We start from the raw sequence: 25879 nt of genomic DNA, 5'->3' as shown, positions 1-25879 counted from the left end.
TAGGGAGGCCATAACAAAGTACTAATACTGCACTGCAAAAATCCTGCATTGAAATCTAAGTAGGCAAATGTACTTGTTTTCAAAGTAAAAGTGCTAAAAGCATTAAAATGGCCCCTGTGACCTTTCTACTATTATGTATGTATCATTAGATTATTGTTACTCACGCATTAATAAAAAAAAGAGGGATTTCACTGCTGTAGTTGGTTCAGGCAGTTCATTTTGAACTATTCTGTAGAGGATTGCAACCAGTGATTATTTTCAATAAGGATGTGCGGTCACAATGACCCAGAGCCCGAACCGACACCTTCACAATATTATTTTCATCCAACCAACACTGCAAACCTCAACACAGTAACAAATGCATTACAGTTATTAAAATCACAAAAAAGAAAAGCAGCAAATGACGACTGAGATTGACAGACCGACAAATATGCCTCGACATACACAACCACGTGCGTACACACGCACAAACTGCGACATTGCTTTAATGAGCTTTTGAGGAAAACAGTTACTGAAAAAGCCATGAATGCACATACATAGTGACACACGCACTCACTGTATATACACACACACACACACTGACAAAATAATACACACATACACACACAGAGTGCAGTCGATCCAGAATAGAAACAGCCTCAGGCCTTCACACAGCTGTAACATACAACTAACCCGGCAGCATGTCATACAGGATTGTATGTGTTACATGATAACGTCTGTGTGTGTGTGTGTGATGATACGTCTACATTAATAAATGGTGTATATCACTGATGGTATGGCTGTGTATCTACACTATGTATCTCAGTCTGCCTTTGTTCTTCCATGTTTGTGAGGACCGACTGCGAGGACATTTTGTCCAGTTAGACAGGAGATGATTAGCTTACCTTAGACTGTAAGCAGAGGGAAACAGCTAGCTTGGCTCTTTCTACATTTTAAAAATATACCTAGCAAAGCTCAGAAATAGTTCAAAATAGTTTTTGTTCAGATTAAACAAACAATAAGAATGTAATCAGTAAACTGTCTTAGAATTTGCTGAATTGAAGACAGCGAGGCTAGCTGCTTCCCCGTTTCCAGCCTTTATTAGAAGTGTAAATCACAAGATTCACCACAATATGATATTATATATATTCTTTGGACAATGTGTTCATCAGTGTAATGCTGCAGGTGGTAAATATGGAGCTAATTTGAATTACTTTAAATACTAGCTTCTGAATTATCTGAAAGCAGAAGTAAAAGTAGAAGTGTAAAGCATCAGAAAATGGAAATACTCAAGTATAAGTATAAGTAACTCAAAATTAATACTTGAGTGCAGTAGATGTAACACTGTTTGACACATGTTAGATGTTGTGTTTGTCCAGGCGTCCTACCTGGGGGAGATGTCACAGCCCTGCTGCATGAAGGCCCCGAGTGAGAACCAGAGTGAGTTAAAGATCCCAAAGTCATTGGTGTGTTCTGGAGTCTCTTTTTCTTTCTGTTGGTTCTGGCTCTGGCCCTGAGACTGGGAGTAACCTGAGACACAAAACCAGTTTCACATGTTACAAGAATGACGTAAGCAGGACAGATGATGATGATGGTGATGACTATAAAAATGATAATGATGATGATGAGATACCTGGAGAGTGAGCTAGCTCAGAGGATGAAGTGGGCAGAGCTCGCCGAGAGGCAGAGGAGGCCAGAGTTTCATCTTCATCATCAGAGTCTTCACCCTGCCACTCATACGGACTGAAGCGACTCACCTGAGACACACAGAGACACACAAGCACTATCAGCTTACTGTAGGTAAAGTATCAGTAGTAAAGTACAGGTTGTGCAGTAAAATGTCTCTGTGACTGACATTTGATTCTATGTGACATTAAGCGCACTGTGGAGCACCTCTCCAGATGCAGCCACTGTCCACTGCCACCTGTCCTGCACAGTGAATTTTTTATTTTTTTTTCTGGACCAAATGAGGGTTGGTGATTGTTGGGGCAGTGAAAAAACTGAAATGTTATCTGTGTGCATATCTGTAAGCTTCTATCTGGTTTACGCTGCTATTGTTATGCACACTGACTGACAGGGAAAAAAATTTGACTGCTTAACTGGAAGAGTCTCAGTCGACTAAAGGATCTCTGACTGATAATTACAATCTTTGATTTTCAGGGAACAGCCCTAAGGCAGATATTAATGCCACATACATTCTCCCACATTCATGTACATGTGAGTGTGCCCTATGACAGTAAACTGGGTTGTGGACAAAAAAAGCCACTTGCAGAAATCATCTGGGCTTTTTCACTATTTTCTGCCATTATTGACCAAAAATTCTATCTATCCAATCTAATCTTTAGAGATTAATCAATAATGAAAATAATCCTAGTCCATAGTATATAGCCCTAATCTCAAGAACGACTGACCTAAATTATAGCTAACACCTGAAGCAATTTTTACTTTTCCTGTAGCTGTATAGTTTTCTTTTATGTAAACCTTTGATCAACAAAAGGGACTCCTTGAAAAGAACTTGTTAAGTCTCAACTTTTAGGAGATAAGGGAGGGAGAGAGAGCACATCCATAGTGAAGTGGCGAATGAGAGCAGCTCATCATCAGATTTCATCTGTTTGATCTTTTCTTTAATCTCATCACTGAGCGTCATCTGTCGACAAAAGTGGATAACTTCTCCACCCTCCCATTCCAGCGAGGTAAGGCCTTGAACACCTCTTGAGCTGCAATTTTTAAGCTCAGAAATTGCAGACATCCTGGCAATGGTGCTCCAGTCAACACCAGATGAGTCAAACTGTCTATACTTGTGGAGGCACTGTGGCTCCTAATACTTCTATCATTCAGTAAGGCACAGGTTTAGAAGTGGAGTCAGTCCACAGGCACTGCTCAGCAGCTGCCCACTGCCCCTAATACTTAGGATGGGTGAAATCTCACTCTGCGTTGTACCCTGTATAATTATACATGTAACAACAATACTGACCTTTACCTTTCACTCAGGATCTTCATTTCTTCACTTAAAGCACGTAATCACCATTTAAATTAACTTCTAATCACAGCGATTATAATACTTTGAGAACTATAATACTCCATGATGCAGGGCGGCGCAGCGGAGCTCTTTCTTTTTTTGAGATGGTGACACATTAGCAATGCTGAAATTTGCATATTGCAATCAGATTACGAAGTGGAACGATAATGAGAAACCTTGTTTAACAGCAGGTTTAAATGCAAAGGGCCTGTGGATTGGATCCCATTACCCAAATCCAGACGACGTGTTAATACCAGGTGTAAAGCCATGTTTACGTGGTGCAACCCACCAGCATGCAATATCTGATTATTACTTATTTATCTGCAAGAGGAGATGTTATGACCATCGCTTACATGCAGAGAGATGCCTCAATAGGGAATATACCCGTATCCGAAGGCAGATGTGTGCTGTCAACAAGAACATGCACTTAAGCTACAATTAGATTCAGCAGCTAAAAATCTGTATATTTTTCTCAGGAGGACTTGGTAAAGAGCAAAGACACCTAAAAGAGAGTGAATAATGGACTTAAACTTATCAGAAGAGACGAACATGACTCAACATGCTGCTCCATATAGCTAAATGTAGGAATAATAAACTGCCTCCTAACATATCAAGTTCAGGTATACTGTATGCACACGTGTCAATCAAAATAAAAACATACACTACAATAGAGCATCTGTTTTGGTTTTAGTCCTTTGAGAAATCTGGTGCCTGAACCCTGGTGTATAACTTTCTTTCCTTGTGGGAGAATTAACTTCCCACAGTATCCAATCACTCATGTAAACCCAAAAGCGGTTAATGATGAAGATCCTGTCATCAAATTTGTCATTCATAGCTAGATAAGTCCTCTGTTGATCCCTTGCTCTGAAAATGACTAAGCATCAAATAATCATGATCAAAACACAGAAACAAAGTTAATATGAACAGCTGGTCAAATAAACAGAGTGGCAATATTGTTTTGGTTATAAAGGAATTTGTAATTGCATTTATAATAAGAACGATGGGATGATAAAGACTGAGACAGTCTGTAATTTTTTTGGTTTATGTACCATGGAAGTGGTTTAGTTTTACTCTTACAGAGCTGTAGGAACCCTGAAGAGAGATCAGGAGGGATTTCATCATAATAATGGAGGGAATTTAATATGCAGTATATCTCAGGCATTTTGTGATCTATCCTGCTCGAACACATGCTGTTAGCATAAATCCATCTTTAATGTGACCGCAGTTGTTTTAGTCTCAGCTTCCAGCATCCCCCTAAAATTTTGTCTATTTTAACATCTAAAAAATGCAAAACCCCATCATGTTTTAAAGATACTGCAGTGTTTTTTTTGTTTTTTCTTTGGCTACAAACATATACACTTTCACACACATCCATCCACACACTCCCCCTCACCAGGAAGAGCACCACGCTGACTCCGATGTAGGCGAAGACGATGCACATCCAGATCTCGTAGGCCAGCGGGTCGAGGAAGGAGAAGACGCCCGGTTTGGACTTTGTGGGTTTCTTGATCATGATGGAGATTCCCAGAGACATGAAAGGTTTGGTGAAGTCAATCACCTGCTCTCGCACCAGAGTGATGGTCAGCGGGGCGACCGCCACGTCGGCCTTCTACACACAGAGAGGGAGAGAGAGAAGCTGTTCAGAATACAGACGTTTCTGTCTTACAGCCTTGTACAGCCTGTCTTTTACAGGTTTTATAGATGAGATTTTAAACACTGATATAGCAGCAAATAATTATTATTATTATCACTTTCCAAGTGTTCCTGCAATCAATTCCGTGATTCCATCATTCATAACTGTATGCTGAAGGACCTCTGGGTTTGACAATTTTTAAAAAACATCAAAAAACCTTTATGGCGACAACCGTGGCGACAGATACTGTGATTTCAGGTCATCCCATTGTTGTGCTCATCAAGGCCGAACTGATTCGGTTTTGGTGGTCAAAAGTCACAGTGACCTCTCTGATTATGACAAAATTTCACTCAATTATCTAATAGAATAAAATGATGACATTTTACATCCAGAAGGTCAAAAGTTAACTCACTATGACATCATAATGTTCAGCTCTCTGTCAGTCCTCTGTACTCTGTATTCTTAAGTGGCCACTAGGGGCCACAAGTGACCAACTGCTTTAGTTTGAAATCTTGGTTTCAGCTCGAGACAACGTATGCGGATGTCATGTCAGTGTTGGCAGAACATTGTAAATCTCTGCTGGTTGCATCTGGCAGTTGTGGCGTAATTGCAGTAGGTGGTTCAACATCTGTTGCCTGGTGGGAATCTGCACTCTACTGAGTGACCTGTTTTAGTTTGCTATGTAAAGATATAGTGAAAGTAGCGGAGCATTGAGCAGAGAATGAAGCCACGCTCCCTCTGTGTGTGTTGTGATCTGAGCTTCTTCTGTTCCTGTTGTTCTTTCTTTGTTATTTTGTTGTGAAACTGTTGGCTTATAATGGCTGACGCTTTTCACATCTAATTCAGTGAATAAAGAATTTGTTTTGACTAAATTACAGTTGATGACTGTTGGAACAGTGTAAAAATGAAGCTTCGTGAGCTTTATTTAGTCTCCGTCAAGTTTGAATGCCATGTGTTTTACAATGACTTGTAAAGTTATTGTAATTGTCAATGACGGTCTGACACGCTCATCAGAGCTGCAGTGACTGTTGCTCAGTCTGCTTTAACAACATCTGTATTTCAGCTCAATCTTCACTTCAAACCACATATTTATTGTATCCCTGATATGTGTTTCCATTTGCATCTTTGATTTTGTATGCATTTACAATGCCTCTAAAGGAGTCTATGAATATTTTTAAATTTTTTATGACATAAAAAAATAACTTTATTACTTATTATAACTTCATTTTTGCAAACACAAGCTCAGTTTGTAACACTTATGTTTGTTCTGTTGGAAAGTATTATCCGGCCTCCCAAAACACACTGTCCATCTGTCCACTCCCGTTTAGTTTTTACCAAGTTGCCAAATTGTTGTGCCAGTTGATCAACTGATACAACTAACAACATGTCCAACTTGTTAAGGAACATTTGTGCTGATCAGAGTTAGGGATCTTGATTTTTCTGAATATCCTCTGAAGCTAAATCATGCTAGATTTAGCTCAGCTTTTTTTCTCTTTCCACTCTGTTCATGCTGTTTAAGCTCTGGCTTTGATTTATTAACCACAGGACTCCTAGATTCAACACAAGATTTCAACAAGATCCCCCCCCGCTATGGTTGAGGTCTGGTCACACTCACCCCGTACACCAGTTCTCCCACCATGCCGTTCCACATCTTCGTTTCGCTGTCTCTGGCGCCATACTTGCCGTCACCCACCAACTCGAGCCGGTAGACGAAGCCGACGTGTTTGGCGATCTCTGACGCGAGTTCAGCGCAGTAACCTTCGTACTTGTCGTTTCCTTCAAACTGCTCGTGGTTCTTCTTCAGCATCATGTAAGGAGCCTCCTGTACAGGGACAGATGGTGTTCTGGATTTGAAAGGACTGCACTGATACTGATGATTCTTAATGCAGCATTTACTTTCTGAGTAATCACTTTTGTAAGATGAAGGCGAGCTATGAACAGCATCATGTCTTTCTGGTCTTACCAGTATGGTAGTGACTACGTATGTTCTGTTCTGCAGACCGTAGAACTCCTCCACCACTGGCCTGTAGATGGCTGTGTTCACGTAGCCTCTCCTCTCGTTCCAGTAGCCAATCTGAACGCAGAACAGCACCAGTGTTACACTACAAGATTTCTGGGTTAACATTTGGTGTTTCTCTTCAAAAGAGTTTCAGAGCAACTTTCCTTTAGCCTGGATATCAGGTGAATCTCAGAGCTCATGTTTAATTTGCTCTGGCAGATGGATTTGTGCTGTGTCATTTTATTGTGCTTGAAACAAAACCAAGCACCGCCCAAACTTGCATGTGTAGCTCAGCGCTACATTGCACTTTTCCTTTCTCTGATTGGTTGCCGGTCTACCCAGTTGCATACAGATTAATTTTGGTCTGTGCCCCTTGGCCATCAAAATGGACTGAGACATCCCAGACTAATTCAAATTTTCCAGACTACTTCACATTTGTGAATATGGAGAATTGGTCTGGTGAGACCAAGCTAATTTTCCTTAGTTCCCACTGAGCATTTTTCCGTTGAAGAGACATTTTAAAAACGAATATGGTCACCGGTGGAAAGACATTTAGAATTGGTTCCAAAGTGTACGTTTTTTTCACCAACATTATTTGATGACGATTTGCAACAGTGACATTTTTCATCCTCTATAATGTGCACATAACAGCCTATCATCACTTTGGACCCTCAGTAAGAAACTACATCTCAATCATCACACACAGGACTCAAACTTCAGTCTCCTGGATGAAAGTCCTGTATTTAACCCAATTATCCACTACGTCTTCTTATTTATTCAATAGTATTATAGTATGTTCCAATGCATATATCCCCAAGTTGTAAAAGCTGTAAGCAATATTCCAAAGTACTTGTGCATGCTTTCTAGGTTATATCACAAAGCACAGTTTCTTTATTTTACATTAAGAACTATCAATTACTTAAAACTGTCTGACTGCTAGTAGGACTGGATGACAACCTTCTCTTTGCAGATGAGACTAAAGTTCTTATCATTGCTTCAGACAGAACAAAGTTCAAGGCTGCTCAGCGTTTTGAGTGCCTTTCTTCATCTGTACAGTCTAAAGTTGTATTTGATCAGTTTATATACCTCAATCTACATATCAAATTGTTGACCCATACATGTTTCTTCCATTTAAGAAACACTGTCAAACTCAGGACTGTTCCATCACAATCTGAGCCAGATATGATTATTCACGCTGTCGTATCATCCTGGCTAGACTACTGTAACTCCCTCGTCACCTGCCTCAGCAAGTCATCTCTGGTCCGTCTACAAATGGTCCAGAGTGCTGCTGCAAACCCGCTGACCAGATCCAGCAGGATGACTCACATAACATCCATCCCACAGAGTTCTGTCCTGCTTCGACATACAGAGCGCCTGGTCCTCTGACCAGGGCTCACTGGTTGTCCCCAGAGCTCGACTGAAAACAAAAGGCAATCGAGCCTTTGAAGTGGCGGCTCCGAGACAGTGGAGCGCTCTTCCTGTAGACTTGTGTTCTGGTGTTTCTGTTGGCTCCTTTAAAAGGCAGCTGATAACTTATTTATTCAAACTGACCTCTGTCTTGCCGCATGCTGCCTGGTGTTTGTAATTCTGTGGGGGGTTTATGTCTATTGTTGCTTATGTTTTATTGTTTGTTTCTTTTACTGTTTGTTGGTTTTATTTTTAGCCAAATAAACTTAACTTATGTACTTTACTGTGTTATGTTTTTCATGAAGGAAAACAGCAATGATACATCAGTTTTTTTTTCAAAATGCTAAATGCAGCAGCCTTAACGAGGAGATGAGGGAGGAGGGGGGGGGGGGGTCACATTTAAGTTTTAATTAATTTAATTTTAATTTAATTTAAGTTGTCAGTTTCTGAGTTTAGCTCCTGTGGTTTAATAGTTCCTGGAACTATTTTGGTCAGACAGTGAGCTGTTCTGGTTGCTGCTTGTTTGTCTCATTGTAACTGGGTCCACTGGAGATGGCAGCACACAGTGAACCTGAATTCCAGGCTTTAAAATGTCACATTTCAGTCCCAGACCTCTGTGTGTCATCTCATAAACTACAAAGCAAGCACAATTCTGTACCTTATTACAAAGATAACTCGTACTCTAATACTGTGTTGTCTGATGGAGGTTAAAAGAACGCTGAGCGTGTGCAGGTTTTTATACCAAACAAGCGCTGCACCAGCTGATTTCACTGATGATCACACCTTTCATCAGAGAAGAGGGAGCTAATTATTGAAATGAGCTGATGTAGTGAAAACCTGCAGACTCCTCTGACTCTCTGCAGAGTGACTCCACACCAAATTTCAGTTAGAATTTAACTCATTTAACGAAAAACAAAGGAGCAGCACCTTCCTGGGTCCAGTGTGGCTGAGCTCCATCACAGTCAGAGTGTAGTTGGTGCGATGTCCTCGTTCATCAAACTGAACCCAACCCGTCAGCCCCTCCAGACGCACCTGGAAACACACACACATATATTATACACACACGTTGACTCACAGTATTAGTGTGTGGATTGGGTATATGTGTTTGTGTGTGTGTGCACTTGCTTACCTGTTGCAGTGCTCTCTGTATATCGATGCCCTGTCCCCAAGGGGCGGGAGGGTTTGCAAGACACTCCCCGGCATTGCCACGGCGAGAGATGTCGATCCGTTGCCGCCGCAGGTTCTGAAAAGCTGTCGCCATGACGCTGACGCCATCATAGGTCAGTGCTCCTGTGTACTGAGAATGGAGTAATAACACCAACAATTTTTACATTATTATGACCAGATCCCTTTAGATTTACACAAATAATATATATGTATTTTATTCCTTCATAATTTAACTTCTTTTAAACTTTATTTGTTCTACTTCACATTGTTTTCATTTCCTTTTCAAATCCATTCCCCAAATTTACTCCTTTAACTGTTATACATCATGCAAACTCCTCTTTAGACTGACTCACCCTGATGTGAAATAAAACTGAAAGTACAGTTTTCAATGCAGGGCTATTACTTGTATTTTCACAGTGTGGTATTAGTACTTTTACTGAAGTAAAGGATCTGAACTGTGTGTGTTACCCTGAGCCTCCTGCGGGCCAGTTTGAGGTCTTTGCTGTCGAAGTCCAGCCAGTCTTGGTTGATCTTCTCCACAGCTGGATCGGAGCGGTTCACCAGCTGGAAGCCTGTCACGTTCGGCCCGAGCTTCTGAAACTCTGTCATGTTCAGGTCCATGAAGCCCTGACACACACACACACACACACACACACACACACACACACACGATTTGACTGACTGAACTCCTCCTGTGCACACCGTGTTGCAAGTTCCTTCCAGGAAATAGCCAGACTCACCAGATTGGCCAGGATGTAGTGGTAGTTCTTCAAGTTTCTCCTCTGAGCAGCAATCTGAGCAGGAGAACAGTCAGAGTAAATGATATGCTAATTACATTTTTCTGATGTTTCTAATGATGATAAAAAGCATCCATTACGCATTCATCACACTCATCTGCATGTGTGTGTGTGTGTGTGTGTGTGTGTGTGTGTGTCCTCTCAAACAGCTGCTAATTGGAGGACTCAAATTCGTCTTTGAGGAATTAATTGCCCATCTTCACTATCAGGAAGAGATAGAAAGAAAGAGAGAGGGAGTCTCCTCAGATTAAGAAGGAAAGAGCAAAGAGAGGAGAAAGACGAGGAAGGGAGATCGAGAGAAAATGGAGGAGGAAAGTAGAAGAAAGGTTAAACAGAGGGTGACGAGAAGGAGGTGGAGACAGAACCAGCTGTAGAGAGGAGAGGAGGAGAAAGAGGAGGAGGAGGAGGAGGAGGACGAGGAAGCAGGTGTTGGCTCCCTCTCAGGTCCAGCTCCTAATGAGCATCAGTGGATGAACGTTCACTAACACAGCTGGTCGACTGTGCTGAACGCCACTCGCTGCATGAGGACATAGGGAGGAGAAAGCTGTTTGAGCAGTGCTCCTCCTCCTCCATCCCTCCATCCTCTTCAACTCCTCTCACCTCCTATCCTCTTCATCGCATCCTTCTTTACTTCTTGTTGTTGAGCAGTCAATTGAAAACAGCACTCCAAATGGAAGGATAAAAAAGAAAAAGAGATGCAGGCCTGTGTGACACAACTGAAAATTTTCCGGCCACCCCCAGCGGCGGTCGTGCTTCAAGCTCCCTCCGAATGTCCAGTTGTCTGACTTAAAAAACATAAAACTGTCATACCAGCGAGCTAACTTGTCCATGTTTGTTCGCTATTTCCCCATGTTGATGGTGCAACCAAACATGCCTATAGATGACATAGATGACTGGCTGTTTATGAGTCAGGGCATATGTTTTCTTTTTGAGGGGGTTTGCTTTTACTGCATTTACGTAAAACAATCAAAAACTTTATTAACTATTTTTAATTACCATTGATGACTTATCTATTGCTATTGATTTGTCCCTCAGGTATACAACCATCCTATACATTCCTCCTCTGCAGCCTCACAGATCTGTTAACATGACTGCAGACTCTAAGGCCGTAGATATTATGTGTCCCAGGGTTTCTACCAGAAAAATTGTTAAGTCCGGTAGCAAAGTGTCTTCTTTTTCCTTTTCTCTTTTCCTTTTCATGGCACACTTGCTAACGTTACGCACACAACCTCACAGAACGGAGTTTGCTATTATAACCACAATGATATATAACCAAGCAGGAAGTCCATTAAGGTCTAGAAGGTGGCCAGGTTTGCAATACAGTATTGGAAACCCTGGTTTATGCAACATACAATACTAGCAGTAATGGGGATATGCTGAGGTAACATACACTGTATAAAATCTATACTGTGTCATTGTTGTTGCAAAGTGACAAATATGCTTGTCAAAATAGCTGGTGTCGGATCAGTACCATTTCAGAAGTCACCTTGGAAACCAGCAAAAATAAACTGAAACAATTTTGACCCTGTTACATCTGTTCACAGCTGAAAATACTGGAAAAACCAAAGTGGGGAGGGAGCAGTCATCAGATGCCTGAGGTGGCTAAGCAGTTTTGGCAATCATGGTCCACTGAGACAAATGCCCTCTAGTAACACAAGAAGTACAAAGGCAACCATGTGAACAATCACAATTACGTTGCAACTTGTTCTCTATGTGAATGTATGGTTAAAAAGTAAGTATATCTCAGAATTGTGATGCTTTTGGTGCGTTCAAATGTGCACACAACAAAACACACACATTTTGACCAAGACTTGTTTCATAATGGCAGTTTCACTGAAGTTGGCCTTCATTTTTCTCTACTTTTTTTTAATTGTCATGCTGTCAAATTTCAGACAGTACAAAATCTTTCATTATTGCCCCCAAGTCTTGTGCCTCCATTTTTTACCAACAGTGTTCAATAATGGACCTGTCAGCTCAGCTCAGCATCATCACCCTGCAGATCCAAAGCTCCACCTGATACTACACTTGCCATCAACCAAACTAAATGAGCCAAATGAAGTCAAACTACAGTTGAGCTGAACACCACCTGATATTTTCAGCCAGGCCACATGAAACTAAACTAAACATAAAATAAATTCAGCTCAAGCCAACAGCTTCATTTCACAGATCCAAAACACCACCTGATACTTCAGCCTCTGTTAGCCAGCTGGAGTTCAGCAGCAGGAAGACGAGTTGCCCAAATGATGGCTGGTTTCTGGCCAGAGTTCAGACATCTTCTCCTCCTCTGCTCTCTGCTGCTGTCCTCTCTCCCTCTGCTTTTTACAAACTGATTCCATAATATTCCAACACATCCTTTTCGCCCACTCTCTCTGTTCTCTCGCCTGCCAGTCAATTATCAATGAAGCTGAAATCAAAGTATTAAAATGAAAACACAGTGAAAGCAGCTGCAGCTGGAAAGCAAAGCTGCTGCTCTGAGGAGTTAGAGCGGAGAGAAATCAACAAAAAACACAAACACACAAACAAAACAACACAAAGGTGTGGGTGTAGGAGACTGTAGCTGTCTGTCACAAATTATCACAAATTTCATGTAAACTGGCAAAAGAAAATGTGAGTGAATGCTTGTTTCCCTCCACTACCCGTTATGTGATTATTGGGAGTTGGTTCATTGAGATAAGCAGTAGGCGGCGCCAATTCTCCACTAAGAAAACCATTATACCATTACAGAAGAAGAGGCTGCAACAAGATGGTGTAATTAAAACACGGCTTGTGCAGCTGTGAGTACAAAGACCCAGCAAGACTTTCAACATGGCAGCACTGCTGGACTCAACAACACAAGGATGCAGGGTTTTCTCATGGATTTCAAGCAACTGTTTCCAGAAATTATCTGTCCTTTTAAATAGACAGTCCTTATTTATCAGATTTTTTTGTGCACTTAAGGCAAACAAGCAGTGGATCTTTATGTTTGGAGTCATCATTCTCAACCCAATCTTTTGTGTTTCACCTGGACACAATGACTGTTCTCCTGCGTTTAACTCATCTTGTTTTAAGAATACCCATTATTTCCTCTATAGCCCATTTTAACACATGCAGTCTACTTCTGAAATGTTCAGGAACATTTCCTGCATGTCACGTGCGACTGGGAGTAGGGACTGACATTCAGGGAAATCTATACCACCAATTTCCCACTTCAAGACCTACTAACATTTCAGGGAAAATGTCAGTACGGCTGTGTTGTTAATGAAAGCAGTAACTGTAGCAGTAGACTGTAGTAAAATAACACAGACCAAGAAAAAAACATTAGTTGTCTTACAAACTTGTTGAACATTAAATTTACACAACGGGAACACCAAACAAAAACAGCTCCTCGCTCGCCATATTCTTAATGTTGATCCTCAGGTAGGCAAGTGATTTTAGCATGATCTGAAAAGGTAAACTATTAATAAATCTATCTGCGTAACAGGAACAAGACCAGAACTAAAATGCAACGATGGATCATTTTTTCCTTCTGTCTGGACCAAACTTCAGGTGTGATTATAATATGATTATTAATATGATTTATTGAGACTGGATCAGTGAGTGTTTTACCAGGTTTAAGATGGAGTTGAGTCGTTCCAGCTCACAGTCGATGATGATCTGAAAGTCCTTCTTATAATCCAGATCAGCCAGAAGCTTGATGAAGGCCGTTTCTGTCAGAGTGTCCAAATTAACGGAGGTAACCTGCCAACTCCGCTCTGCCGCCGTGTCCAAGATCCTCTGCAGCACCGACAGACCTGAGAGGGAAACAGCATACAAATTAGTGTTTACATCAATGTTTACATGAAGGACACAGCAAGATGAAACAGTAACTCTGACACATCAGGACATTTTATCACTGATTAAGATAAATTATTTTTTTTTTCCTAATGACTTAATTAGTCTTTTCTTTCTCTGATTTAAAAAAAAATAAGTCTGTATGCTGTTATAACGATATGTTTAAAAACTTTACATGTAGTAATGACAAGAATGAACTTATGACACAAAAATGGCCTTGATTAAATAAGATCATCTTGTTATGAGACAGTGATCTCTCAGAAATGTGCATCAGTAGCTTCTGGTCAAAGTGCACTCCGCAGTGTGTTTATCTGTTGCTATGGTGACCGAGACATGCAAATCAAATCAAGAATATTGTGGTTAATTACATCCCAGACTAGGGTTGGAGGGTTTTATTTGCATTTCATTGAATCTAACTTGAATTAGCTTTTGACATTTGAGAACATCTTAAGATATAAATAAGTAAAACGCAGAGCTTGAGTTGAGATCGGCACTTGTTGTGGCTGAAAAGGCTGAAACAATTTTGAGTGGCAGCTTAATCAATGTACACAACCTGGAGCGAAAACCTGAAAAAGAGATGAGCAGCAGAAGATCTGAAGTGTTGATTAAATGTATCAGACATGCCGAAATAGCAGCTGAAGCACACTGACTTTAACACTTTTTATTCATGAGGTACTTGCTCCAAATGCCACATAGCAAAACAGGTCTGTGCCCAATGACGGTTCACGCAGCCCACTTACATTCAACCCAAATACAGCAATGAATTATGCTCCGCAGGTGGTCCATACCTTATAACCATACAGTTTATGACCCATGGTATAGCCATATCTCAGTCAACTGGATGCCCATAGCACCATAGCACATTGAACACTTGTAAAACATTGTCAAACAACAAAAAACAGTGCTGAATAATTATAGATATATAAGATATGTATAATCCCACATAGAGCAAAACTATTGACCTGATGAGCCTAAAATATTTAAATATACTACCTTAATGATGTGATGAGTGTTTTCATTCACAAATTATCTTTGGCTGGGTAGATGCTAGCTTGCAAAGAGCCAAAGGTTTAGTTCGGTTAGTCATGTTTGCAGTTACATAGCTGCAACAGCTGAAAAGGAGAAATATAATTTCTTATCTGATTGACTGATAGAATATTTATTTAACGAAAATAATCAATAGCTGACCCATCATGGCAGTGGTAGACCAGCATTACTAAAGCATCAATAGCTGCTGCTTAGTCCTGTTTTAAAGATCTGTTTCTGTTCAATAAAAAAAGACAGAGAAATCAACTGTTTGTATTTTCCATTTCATCTTGACATCTTGACTTTTCAAAGACACATTGCTGAATTATTTATTTGCATGTGTATTTGAGCTTCTGATTTAATTAAATAAGGTAAACTAAAACTTAACTAAATTCATAACTGCCTGCCTTGTTGCTCACAGCTGGGAAGCACACAACCAACACCGAGATATTTTTCGTGTGAAAGACTGAGGAGTGGATTTGAAGAGACAGTGGCTTCTCACACTGAATGTCAAACTGTTTTTTTTTTCTTCTGTGGAATCAAACTCTTGTGATGTTTGCTGTCTGCCTCAGGCTGGACTTGGCCGGGGTTTAACTTCAAAAAGCTGTTCCATACTAAGACTTGTGATGGTTTTATTTCTGTTTAAGTGGCCTGTTGAATTAGAAAAAAATACATTTTGATGACGATGAAGAATTATTTCTGATGAGATTTATCTTTCTGTCTCCTCTCATGAGCTGTAATCCATTATTTAAACAGAAGAACCCACACAGTCAGACCGTCAGCAGAAACATAATACACCGACTTGACTTGATGATCAAACCTGAAAGACCTGATGTAGGGAAAAACAAGACTCCACAACAGTGCTGAAGGCTCCGTGAAGCTCTAAGACACATTTTAGCACAATACATTGTTGAGATCTTTTCCATAAAGTCTAAAACGTAAAACTTATGGTGGCACAACACTCTTAGAGTTAAGGGTTCTTCCCAAATGGCTGAGGTTCTACCCAGAACGTTTTCCTTCTGAAAAACACTTTTTTGAAGAAAGGGTTTGTCAAGGGTTCTTTGTAAACTAAGGGTTGTTTTCAACCAAAGAACCGTTTTCAAAGTAGTCTTCAAGAATTATTTAAATCCTTGAAGAACCCTTTTGTCAAGGGTTCCCCAGGGTTCTTTGCCACATAATGTACAGTAAAATGATTCTCTGTACAAGTCCCTGGCTGTGTTGTAGATAAAACCCTGAGAAGAACCTCCTGAGTGTGTTCTACATAACACGCTTGAAGCAAAAACGTTTCTTGGTAAAAACACTCTTGGTGGGTTACAAACGCTTTGAATATAGAGGGCTCTCATTAAAAGCCCCAGAGTGGGTTCTATATAAACAGCTTCTGATTAGAACCTCCTGAATGTGTTTTAGAAAAAACCCTTAGAACAAAAAAGGTTCTCGGTAGAACCCCCTTGATGGATTCTTGATAAAACCCTTGGAATATATAAAAGTTCTCAATAAAACCCCCTGGGAGGGGTCTAGATAAAACCCTTGGAATATAAAAAAGGTTCTCGGTAGAACACCATGGGTGTGATCTGTAGAACCTCTCATAGAGGGTTCTGGGTGAAATTTTTCACAGATGATTCTAGCTATAACCCACTATGCTGGATGGATTCGAAGTAGAATTCTCTGAAAGTGTTCCAACTGTAACCTTTGAAAAGGTTCTACCAGGAACCAAACAGCATTCTCCTATGGGGATAAGCCAAAAAACATTTTATGGTTCTAGTTAAAACCTTTATTTCCCAGAGCGTAGAGCAAAAGTAAGTCGTTTCAATGTCATGGCGATGAGGAATACACGGTCCAATGTGTGGCTTCATTTCACAGAGAAAGATGGTAACAGCGCTAGTTGTAATAAGTGTAAAATAATCATAACAAGTCCTGGTGAAAACACCAGAAATATGCAGAGAGATCATCAAGAACATGGGCTTAAATTCCAGGAATGACATGTTTGACACTACGCACAAGTGTCTCTGCTTCTCAACCAAGCAGCACATCTGTTATCCTGGTATAATAACATTAGCACCACACAGGAAGTCTCACCAGATTTTTTTCTGTTACCAAGAAAACTTAAACAAAAACGAACAGAGATATTCTCTCATTTCATCAGTTTAAGATGAGGAAAGACAGACTGTTTCTACAGTCAGCTCAACTTACCAATCATATGTATGCCTTTTTTTTCTAAGACAGACTGAAAACCTGTGTAGACTTTAAGGTTGGGTACCAAACCGCGACGCCAATAGGGACCAAACCACAACCTGGTGCCTTATTTCGGTGCCACACCCCTGAGCTGTCTATTGAAATATTTACCCTTGGGTGCTGACATTACAGATGCATCACCAAGCAGCAACAGTCACTCACATGGCTCTGGCTGCACAAACCTTTCCGTTAGCTAGCATCCACTGTAAACACAGTTAAAATGCTAAGCTAAACAGCCTAAAGTGTGGCTGTATTTCACGCCAAAGGATTCCAGCACTGCATGTAACGGGGGGAAGGATCTAATGATGCACAGGGCACACTTGAAAGCAGAGGGTTGCACCGTGCTTGACTGCTTGGTTGACCTCATGCCAATCACATCAGCTAGCAGTGTGGGCGGCCCTGACCCCGGCAATGAGGAGCATAAACATAATCACTGATGCGATGTGTCATAATGACTTGCTAATTATATCTCTGTTTGGGATGCTACTGATCATGATGACAGCAGCCTTTCCACAGGTCATAAAATACGATCATATCAATCTGAAGATTGAAGCTGGAGTTTGTAGGATATGAGGAATACCAAAGCAAAAATTATTGTTCTGTAATTAGTCCTGTAGCTGCTATTTAGTGTGAAGTCATTGCACTTGGGTTAGATAAGTGTTTCCCAAACTGGGGGCCTAGAGACACTGCAAGGAGGCTGTGGATGACCAGGGGAGAAATACAGAGTGAAACAAAGTTAAAGTAATATGATGTATATAGAGGAACTAAACAAACAATAGTTTGCTGATGTTATCATGTTGACCTTTATTTGTTTTCCCAGTTATGTATTGTTAATTATTGTTAAGGATTGATAATGATTGTGGGATTGGGGGGGCATGAACTTTTTTCAGGTTCTGAAGGTGGGCATGCCAGAAAAAGTTTGGGAATCAATGGATTAAGTTTACATGATTACATGATGCGCCAAAATGTCAGTCCATGTCCCTTTTTGGGGGATAGAAAACTGGAAATCCCACACACAACAATGTAGTTTTGCATGATTTTAAATTACAATTATCACAAGTTTGTATGAATTCATGTCGAGTTAAACAAATCCTTGCTTTACAGGCCTGTCTGATGCCTGAGCCAGAGCATTCACATTATCTTAATAAATTAAGGCTGATCAAACGGCTGTCTTTGCTTCTTCAGTCTTTTCCATTCCAAGGGGATCAATGCGCCAACACAGAGACCACACACTGCTAATACTGAATTACATAGACAACTGTTGATGTAGGCTAGGCTGACATTTAGTCAGAGACGACAGGCTGAGGCTGCTGTACTCTAAATGTCGTGACTGAACCCCAGCAGCCTCCCACACAAGCTAACGTTAGCTCTCCATCAGTAGTAGAGGCTCACAGACTCTTACTGTTTTCTTTTTGGGATCCCTTCCTTTCCAGAAAGGATGAGGAAACAGATCATGATACATTTGTATGTTTGTTTTTAAGCATTTTCCTATCTCTCTCATTAGATAAAACCATGAGTTTTGAACATGAGAAGGGGGCGTGGCCTTGCTGCCTCGGGCTGGATGATGTATTGCCAGTATACCCAACCCTAATAGGCAGACTTTTTGTCCCAAAGAAAACTGATCAGAAATCAATAAAGAATCAGAGAGACAAAACAAAATCAACAATGGCTTTGGTATCAATAAAATCTTATTAAGGAACAAACTGAATGACTTTCAGACAACGGCACCCACAGATGCCGTTAGCATGGCAAAAATATAAAAACAGATCTCTAGGACTTTACACAAAGACAAGAAACCAATCAATCATCATGCATTTTCAAAACACTTAAAAGGTAGCAATATTTCTAGTTTTGTAGCCTGTTTTAGCTCCTTGATTTAATTTAGTCCAGGGATTCTCAAAGCTTTGATGAATCAGTGTCAATTTAGGGGGCTAGCATATGATTGAGCACCACACAGAAAAACCCATGAACACCTGGAGGATTTGTGATTGGTCTCATAATGGGTTTTAGCATTATATTGCTTGAGAAACAAATTCAGCTATTTGCAGATAATGAAGATCACTTTATCTGTTCCCTGAGGTCTAACGATGTAAGAGTGATCTATTTTTCCTTTTAATGTTCTTCTAGTATGTTTCTACAACGTTGCAGCCAATTTTTGCTCTGTTTTAAAACCCTATGAGTCAACACACAGTAATCACATCAGCATTTTACATTACACACACCCACACACACACACGCGCACACACACACACACATGCAGACGCACACCGTGTTCAAAAGACAAGTCAGCAAAATGCACATAGACTTCAAAGAGAAGAGAGAGATGAACAGAGAGACACAGTGAAAAAGGAACTTCAAAGATACTGTCTGACACACACACACATACACACACACACAGAGCGACACCTCCTCCAGGGTTATTACCTCAGTGTGTCTCAAAGTCAGAGCAGTCAGTGTGTCTGCGTGTGTCCTTCACTTGCTCAGATTTGGAGAACTCAATTATACAACACAATAACTGCAACTGTACTTGGTTTAAATGTTTACGCTGAACAAAGAGACAAAATATAGCACATTTTAAAATCTGGCAGGCAGATGAAAACCCTCATTATTTCTGACTCAAGTGTTGTTAAGTGCCATCATCAGAAAATTTAACTGGGCAGCGTAAAAAAGCCAGATAGTAGGAAGCTCCAGCAGCAGCCTGAGCCACTGAATAGTATATTTTCTTGTGTCATGTTAAAAAAAAATCAACATAGAGGTGTACGATCAAGATCTAAGAGGTTGTAATGGGTATCATTATAGTAAAAAGTCACTGTAAATAACCTCTACACTGTATTCACTGTCATCCATCACAGTCTTGTTGATCTCAGAGGCTGTGTTCGGTCCCAGTCCAGCTGTGTTTACTGGCTGGCCTTTTCCACCAACATTGAACCGGTGTTCCAGATTCATCACACATTCACAAATATATTACTGGTGATTTTCAAGTTGCATCTCATACCTACAGTCTATATGCTTCTATAAGCAAGCGCTACATTACAGCCACCGACAAAAAGCTAAATTTAAGAAAATATAGTGTTTGAAAGTTTTTTTTTGTTAAAATATGCAGTGTTATAGAGGGCTACAATGCAGTGGTCATAATGGCTGTAGCCCCAAGAAAAAAAAAAACAGGTTCAGGTATTTTCTAAGAGAAGCTTGAGGTAACCATTTGTTTTAGATCAACCTCAAACAAAATATTACCTGGCTGCTGACAAAGTTAATCAATGCAGGATTGGAAATACGCTCAGTGAGAGCCTGAGTGGCTCCCAATGTAGAGCATGGCACTATGAGACGGGATTACTTTTGCTCTGATCAGGTTGAACACAATGATTGTGCAATCATGTTTTCTTAAATGCATTTGTTTTTTGCAAGTGGCTATGATGTAGTGCTTCCTTATACAATCATTTTGCTGTAGTAGGTATGAGATGCAACTTGAAAATCACCAAGTGATCCTGCAAGTAATTTTGAACGATTCTGAGAATTTACACCAAACATAAATTGGTTCTGGAACCAGAAGCTTTAGTGGAACTACAAAAACAGCATGTTTTTGTTGGGTACCAGAGTGTGCATGTCAAATTCCACAGGTCCTTGTGCATTCTGCAACACTCTCTGTTGATGACATCTTTGATTACAACAGTTCCACTCAAACTTGGTGGAAACGCAGGCTGGTTCACTAAATAGCACCAAGGTTCTAAAAATCTGGAACAGAAACGGTACAAAAACTAGAGCTAATTTGGTAGAAAAAACCTACTGAGTCTGGTTCCTTTGTCTATCCTGTACTCCAGAGTGCTAACTGCATGACTGATTGAGCTAATTAGCGAACAGCAGCTTCAGTTAGCTGCAATTAGCGGTGATATGCTGCCCCATTTACATGAAGCATGAATTAAACGGCTGACCAGTTCTTACATATAGTACCTTTAAAGTCATATTAGTTACTGAAAAAATGTTGCTATTATTATTGCTACTTTGATAATCAATTCATCATTTCAGTTATTTTTCACGCAAAAATGTCAAACGTGATGGTTCCAGCTTATTAAATGTACGTATTTGCTGTTATTGGACTGCTGGTTGGACAGGAAGGCTATATGAAAACATCACTTTGGGCTCTGGGAAATTGTGACTAGCGTTTTTCACAACTTTTTTTTACATCATACATACTAAAGGATTAGTCAATTAATCATGGAAAATAATGGGCAGATTAATCAGTAATAAAAAATAATTAGTTGCAGAAGTAGCTGAGCTGTCCACATACTTCTGGCCATATAGTGATTAGTTACTCTCTACTGAGGCAGGGAAAGGATAAAAATGGACACCGAAGATACTTTGCTCATAATTGCTACGATGTGACATGATCTTATGTGACGACCTCAGATAGGTAACTGCTCATTAGCATCCACGCAGGCTCAGTGTGTACAGCTGCTGTGTGGGCTAAGCTCTCCACAGTAACACACACACACACTCAAACACAGAGACTCTGAGCAAAACAAGTCAAGTGTGTGTTAATGATAATGTATAACCTTCAATTAAAGATACAGCAGAGCCGCACACCCACACTGACAGAGAGAGAGCCAGTCACTAAAACCGAAGACAGAGACAATGAGAGATTAAAGATACAAATAGAGGAGGTGTCTGAGAGTGAGACATAGACGGAGAGGAAGATAAAGAGAGAGGAGTTTTATAAATATAGGTATTACTCTGCTCTCCGCTCTGCATCTAATTTACATTAACATCCTGCATGAATTTACTATTAATGTACTGAGAGAGGAGAGGAGAGGAGAGGAGAGGAGAGGAGAGGAGAGGAGAGGAGAGGAGGATAAAAGATGAGAGAAGAACAGAGAAAGTGGAGTGATGGCATAAACAAGAGGAGGTGGTGCAGGAGGAGGAAGAGGAGGACAAGGAGGGGGGACTTTTCAGCACTGTACCAGTAAGTTTCCATCACTCCCAGTGTTTTTTTTTCCCAGTAGAGTTCTTACAGAGAATTACAGCATCAGCCTCCATCTGTCCTCAGGCACTCATTAAAACACAAACTGTCTGTTTGATGCAACACAGGGCCAACTCAGGTCCAACATGGGGCCAACTCAGGTCCAACATGGGGCCAACTCAGGTCCAACATGGGGCCAACAAGGTGCCAACATGGGGCCAATGTGGGACCAAGTAAGGGCCAACACACCGCCAAATCAGGGTCAACATGCAGCCAATCCAGGGCAACTCAGGTCTAACATGAGGCTATCTCAACTTTGTTTCTTGAACTGGTTCCATTCAAGATCCTTGGAAGCTTAGTGCTATCCTCTGAACCTGTCTGTATTTCCACCAGTTCTGAATGGAACCATCATAATCAAGGATGTCATCAACAGAGGGTGTTGCACAATGCACAAAGACCTGTAGAATAAGACATGCCCACTTTGGTTCCCAAGGAAAACCTGCTGTTAATTCCAGCTAGGAACACATTTTTCATGTTTATTTTTAGTGGAAATGCTCAGAACGGTAAAAATCAGGTGTCTGAACTGGAACCGGACTGGTTCCATGTTGGTGGAAAAGACCTAAGAGAGACAACTCAGGGTCAACATGAGGCCAAATCAGCTGCAACTAAGGGCAATTTATGTCTATTACGTTGGCAGATACTTCAGGCTTCTATATGGAGCAGGGGTATCTTCAAGGGAACTAGTCATCTTTTACAGTTTTGATTGCACAAAATCATCTAATGGAGCAATAAAGCTTCCATTTGTGTCTATGTGTGTTCTGTCTTTTTGTTTTGTATGACATTTATGAGATTTTTGGGGGGACATTCATGCCTTCATTTTATAACGACAGTAGAGACAGATGACAGCAAAGTGATGAAGGGAGAGAGAGATGCAACAATCAGACGAGATTTGAATCAGGTGTGCTAAATTAAGTTGGTGAACATGGTAAACATTAGACCTGCTAAACACAAGCATTTTAATGTGTTGTTTCAACCTCTCTGGACCAGAACATAAAACCATGAAAACATCAAACAAAGGATCTGTTTGAAAGTGTTAAAAATTTAACAAAAAAGAGGCCACTCTCCTTTTGTTTGCTCCACTTGAGAAAAGGAAGATAAAAGACAAACTGTCTTTCTCTTTTCAACCACACTGTAATGTTTGTGCTGCTGCATGAATGTGCAGATAACAGTGTGTGTGGGGGTGTGCAAACATGCATGTCGTGTGGCTAACAGTGCGTTAGCGAGATATTAGACAAGCGATGCAGCAGCAGTTATGCCAACCACACACACACAAAGTCAGTTTCATGTTCAATTACACATGGACTCTGTTCATGCACGCTGATGCTTTCCTCTGCCTGGTTTATTTTCTTAGCAGCTGCTGTCTGTCTGTCTTTCTGTCCGTCCTTCAGTCCAATGTTTTGTTTTGTTTTTAATCAATGGAAGGGTTGACTGAGCACTGTGCTGTCCAGTTCAGCCACGTTGACCACTGGAGATTAAATGCCTTGCTTAAGGGAACCCTGATGTTTGGCAAGAGGACAAGAAAAAGAACAAAATAAAAGACTGCAGCAGGGGAAAGACAAGAACATGTAAAAGCTTTCCCAGTCCTCTGGACAGTTCGACGAACAGAAAAGGAAGAAGAAGAGGTGAAAAGAGGATAATAAGGAGGAAAAGGAAAAGGAAACACAGATTGTATTTAATGTACAGTGGTCAGATGTCTCTTGAATAAGAGATTTTGTTTGTTTTTGTGTTTTATTGTCAATGGCCACATTTCCACCTAATTGTCAAGCAAATTTGAAGTGAACTTTTGAAAGATTCCTCAAAAGAGAAAGAAAAAAAGGAAAATGCCCATAGGAACCTTTTTCATCAACTGTCAAAATGTATTTGTATAGCGCTAGAGAGAAATCTTGAAAGTGCCAAGATTAAATAATAAACATAATGAAGACACAATATACAATGAAAACGCACAGTAAGTACATAAAATGCAGAACAGGTGGATACAGGTCCCCGAAACGCCTGTCTAAATAGGTGAGTCTTTGGGGGAGGACAAGGAGGACAAAGAGAAGAAGAAGAGGAAGAAGCAAAAGAAGACGCAGCAGCAGAAGAAGAAGAAGCAGAAGAAGCAGCAGCAGAAGTAGAAGGAGCAGAAGAAGAAGAAGGAGAAGTGATGAAACACTGAAAAGACTCTACTGCACTTTGCTGTAACTACTGTATGTTTCCAGGAGTCTGTCACTGTACAGAGAGCACGCTTTACTGCAAGGCTGCATCCATGGCAACGAGACAGAATGATAATTATGGGATGAGTCAGTGTCGATTGCGTCTTTATCTGTGTGTTTGTTCGTGTGTGTTAATGTGTGTGTTGAATAAAGGTCAAAGTAGGCTTGTTAGTTCATTATGTAATAAATGGTTGGGTTGTTGATATTGTATACATCTGTTTGGAGAGTTCACGCGCACACACACACACACAGACAGACACACACACACAAAGCAAGCATTAGAGTCTGTTGCAGCGAGTCATATACCAGCAACCAAGCAGAAAATAGACAATCAACAACACTCAGCAACATTTAGTGAGAGGAGAGGAGAGGAGAGGAGAGGAGAGGAGAGGAGAGGAGAGGAGAGGAGAGGAGAGGAGGTTGCTGACGACTTTCTCGTTGTCTGTCATTTTGATGGACAGGATCATAAAACTTCTGCCATAATCTGTTTTTATCTGTCATTTCAATTCTTACTTTCTAATGATGATGACTGTTTAATAGCATTCAGGCTAATTTTGAAAAACAATTCAATCACATTAACATTTAATACAGAACAAACTTACAGATGGTGCATTTATAAGAGCATGGAGCGACATGATGAGCACAGACACCGACCGCCCAGGCACTTTTCATGTCAACAGTGGAGGTCTGCTGTCAACACAAAGCGCTGCAGCTGGCTAATAAACATAGTTTTAGCCACCTGCTTGTCCTTCAGTTCCTCTTTTTTCACCTCGTTTATCAACCGCATCGTAATTACAGGGCTCAATGCTACCAATTTGGTGACTTTCTTGTTTTGTTTTTTTTCTCTCAGGGGTAAGATGACAATACAATAAAGATTGTCTAGGGCAAGTAAAATGCTACTTGGGACTAAAAATCTGCACGTGGTAAAAAAGAATTAAACGCATGGTTTTTGCAGAGCTTCCCCAACCTGCTGACGGTTGAGCTGAAGAAGTCCATCTCTGGAGAGAAGGAGGGGGATTGTTGTACCATTTCCAATACATAAGAATGTTTATTGTTTCATATCTATCAAAGTAAGTAAGTAAAAACTGACAAGCAAGTAGATTCCTGCCCCACTTGCCCAACCAGGCAAGTCAAATATATTTTATTGTAATTCACTCCCATGCATGTTGCTCTGAGTAATGCAGCCCACAGCTCTTCTGCCAACAGCACTCCCTCCCCTCGTGCATTATGCCCAGGCAGTCAGGTGTGGCGTGTGGGGCAGGCAGGTTTGAGCATCTCTCTCACTCTTTCCCTCTAGATGTCTGAAATTAGTTAGTTTGATCCTCTCCCTCTCACTGTAAATTTTTTAAAACATTTTTGCTTTTAATAAATGATGCCCTTGTAGTTTGTGATTATTTGGTTTATGATTTCTCTACTTTTTATGTGGCTTCAGGTGATCTCTCCCTCGCTCCAACCAACACAACCACTCGTTGCAATCGATTGCCCTTAGTAGATGCATTTACAGACATTCCAGTAGTAATTTGAATAAAAGTCCTAATCGGAGTAAACATGCCTCATGTAACCACCTCAATCAGAAGATACCGGCTCGATATGACTCAAATGGA

The 25879-nt window shown here is 40.6% G+C and overlaps 1 protein-coding gene across 2 annotated transcripts in view; it reads right to left on the bottom strand.

Moving 5' to 3' along the window:
• LOC146319363 (glutamate receptor 1-like) overlaps positions 1-25879 on the bottom strand; it is a 94420-nt gene that overhangs the window by 23694 nt on the left and 44847 nt on the right. For both annotated transcript variants that reach the window (XR_014771542.1, XM_084729968.1), the window contains exons 4-13: positions 13587-13771; positions 9945-9998; positions 9673-9831; positions 9167-9334; positions 8965-9069; positions 6595-6705; positions 6247-6453; positions 4392-4607; positions 1613-1736; positions 1368-1509 (exon numbers count right to left, since the gene is read on the bottom strand). Coding sequence is in view for 1 of the 2 variants with exons in the window: in XM_084729968.1 (XP_084586094.1) it covers positions 1368-1509; positions 1613-1736; positions 4392-4607; positions 6247-6453; positions 6595-6705; positions 8965-9069; positions 9167-9334; positions 9673-9831; positions 9945-9998; positions 13587-13771 (1471 nt within the window). In the remaining variant the exon portion in view is untranslated. The remainder of the gene's footprint in view (positions 1-1367; positions 1510-1612; positions 1737-4391; positions 4608-6246; positions 6454-6594; positions 6706-8964; positions 9070-9166; positions 9335-9672; positions 9832-9944; positions 9999-13586; positions 13772-25879) is intronic.

Source organism: Lutjanus erythropterus, chromosome 11 (assembly GCF_056507025.1).
Source record: "Lutjanus erythropterus isolate fLutEry1 chromosome 11, fLutEry1.hap2, whole genome shotgun sequence".
Lineage (NCBI taxonomy): Eukaryota > Metazoa > Chordata > Actinopteri > Lutjaniformes > Lutjanidae > Lutjanus > Lutjanus erythropterus.
Note: the sequence above shows the minus strand (reverse complement) of the source record. Positions and strands in the feature narration are given on the sequence as shown.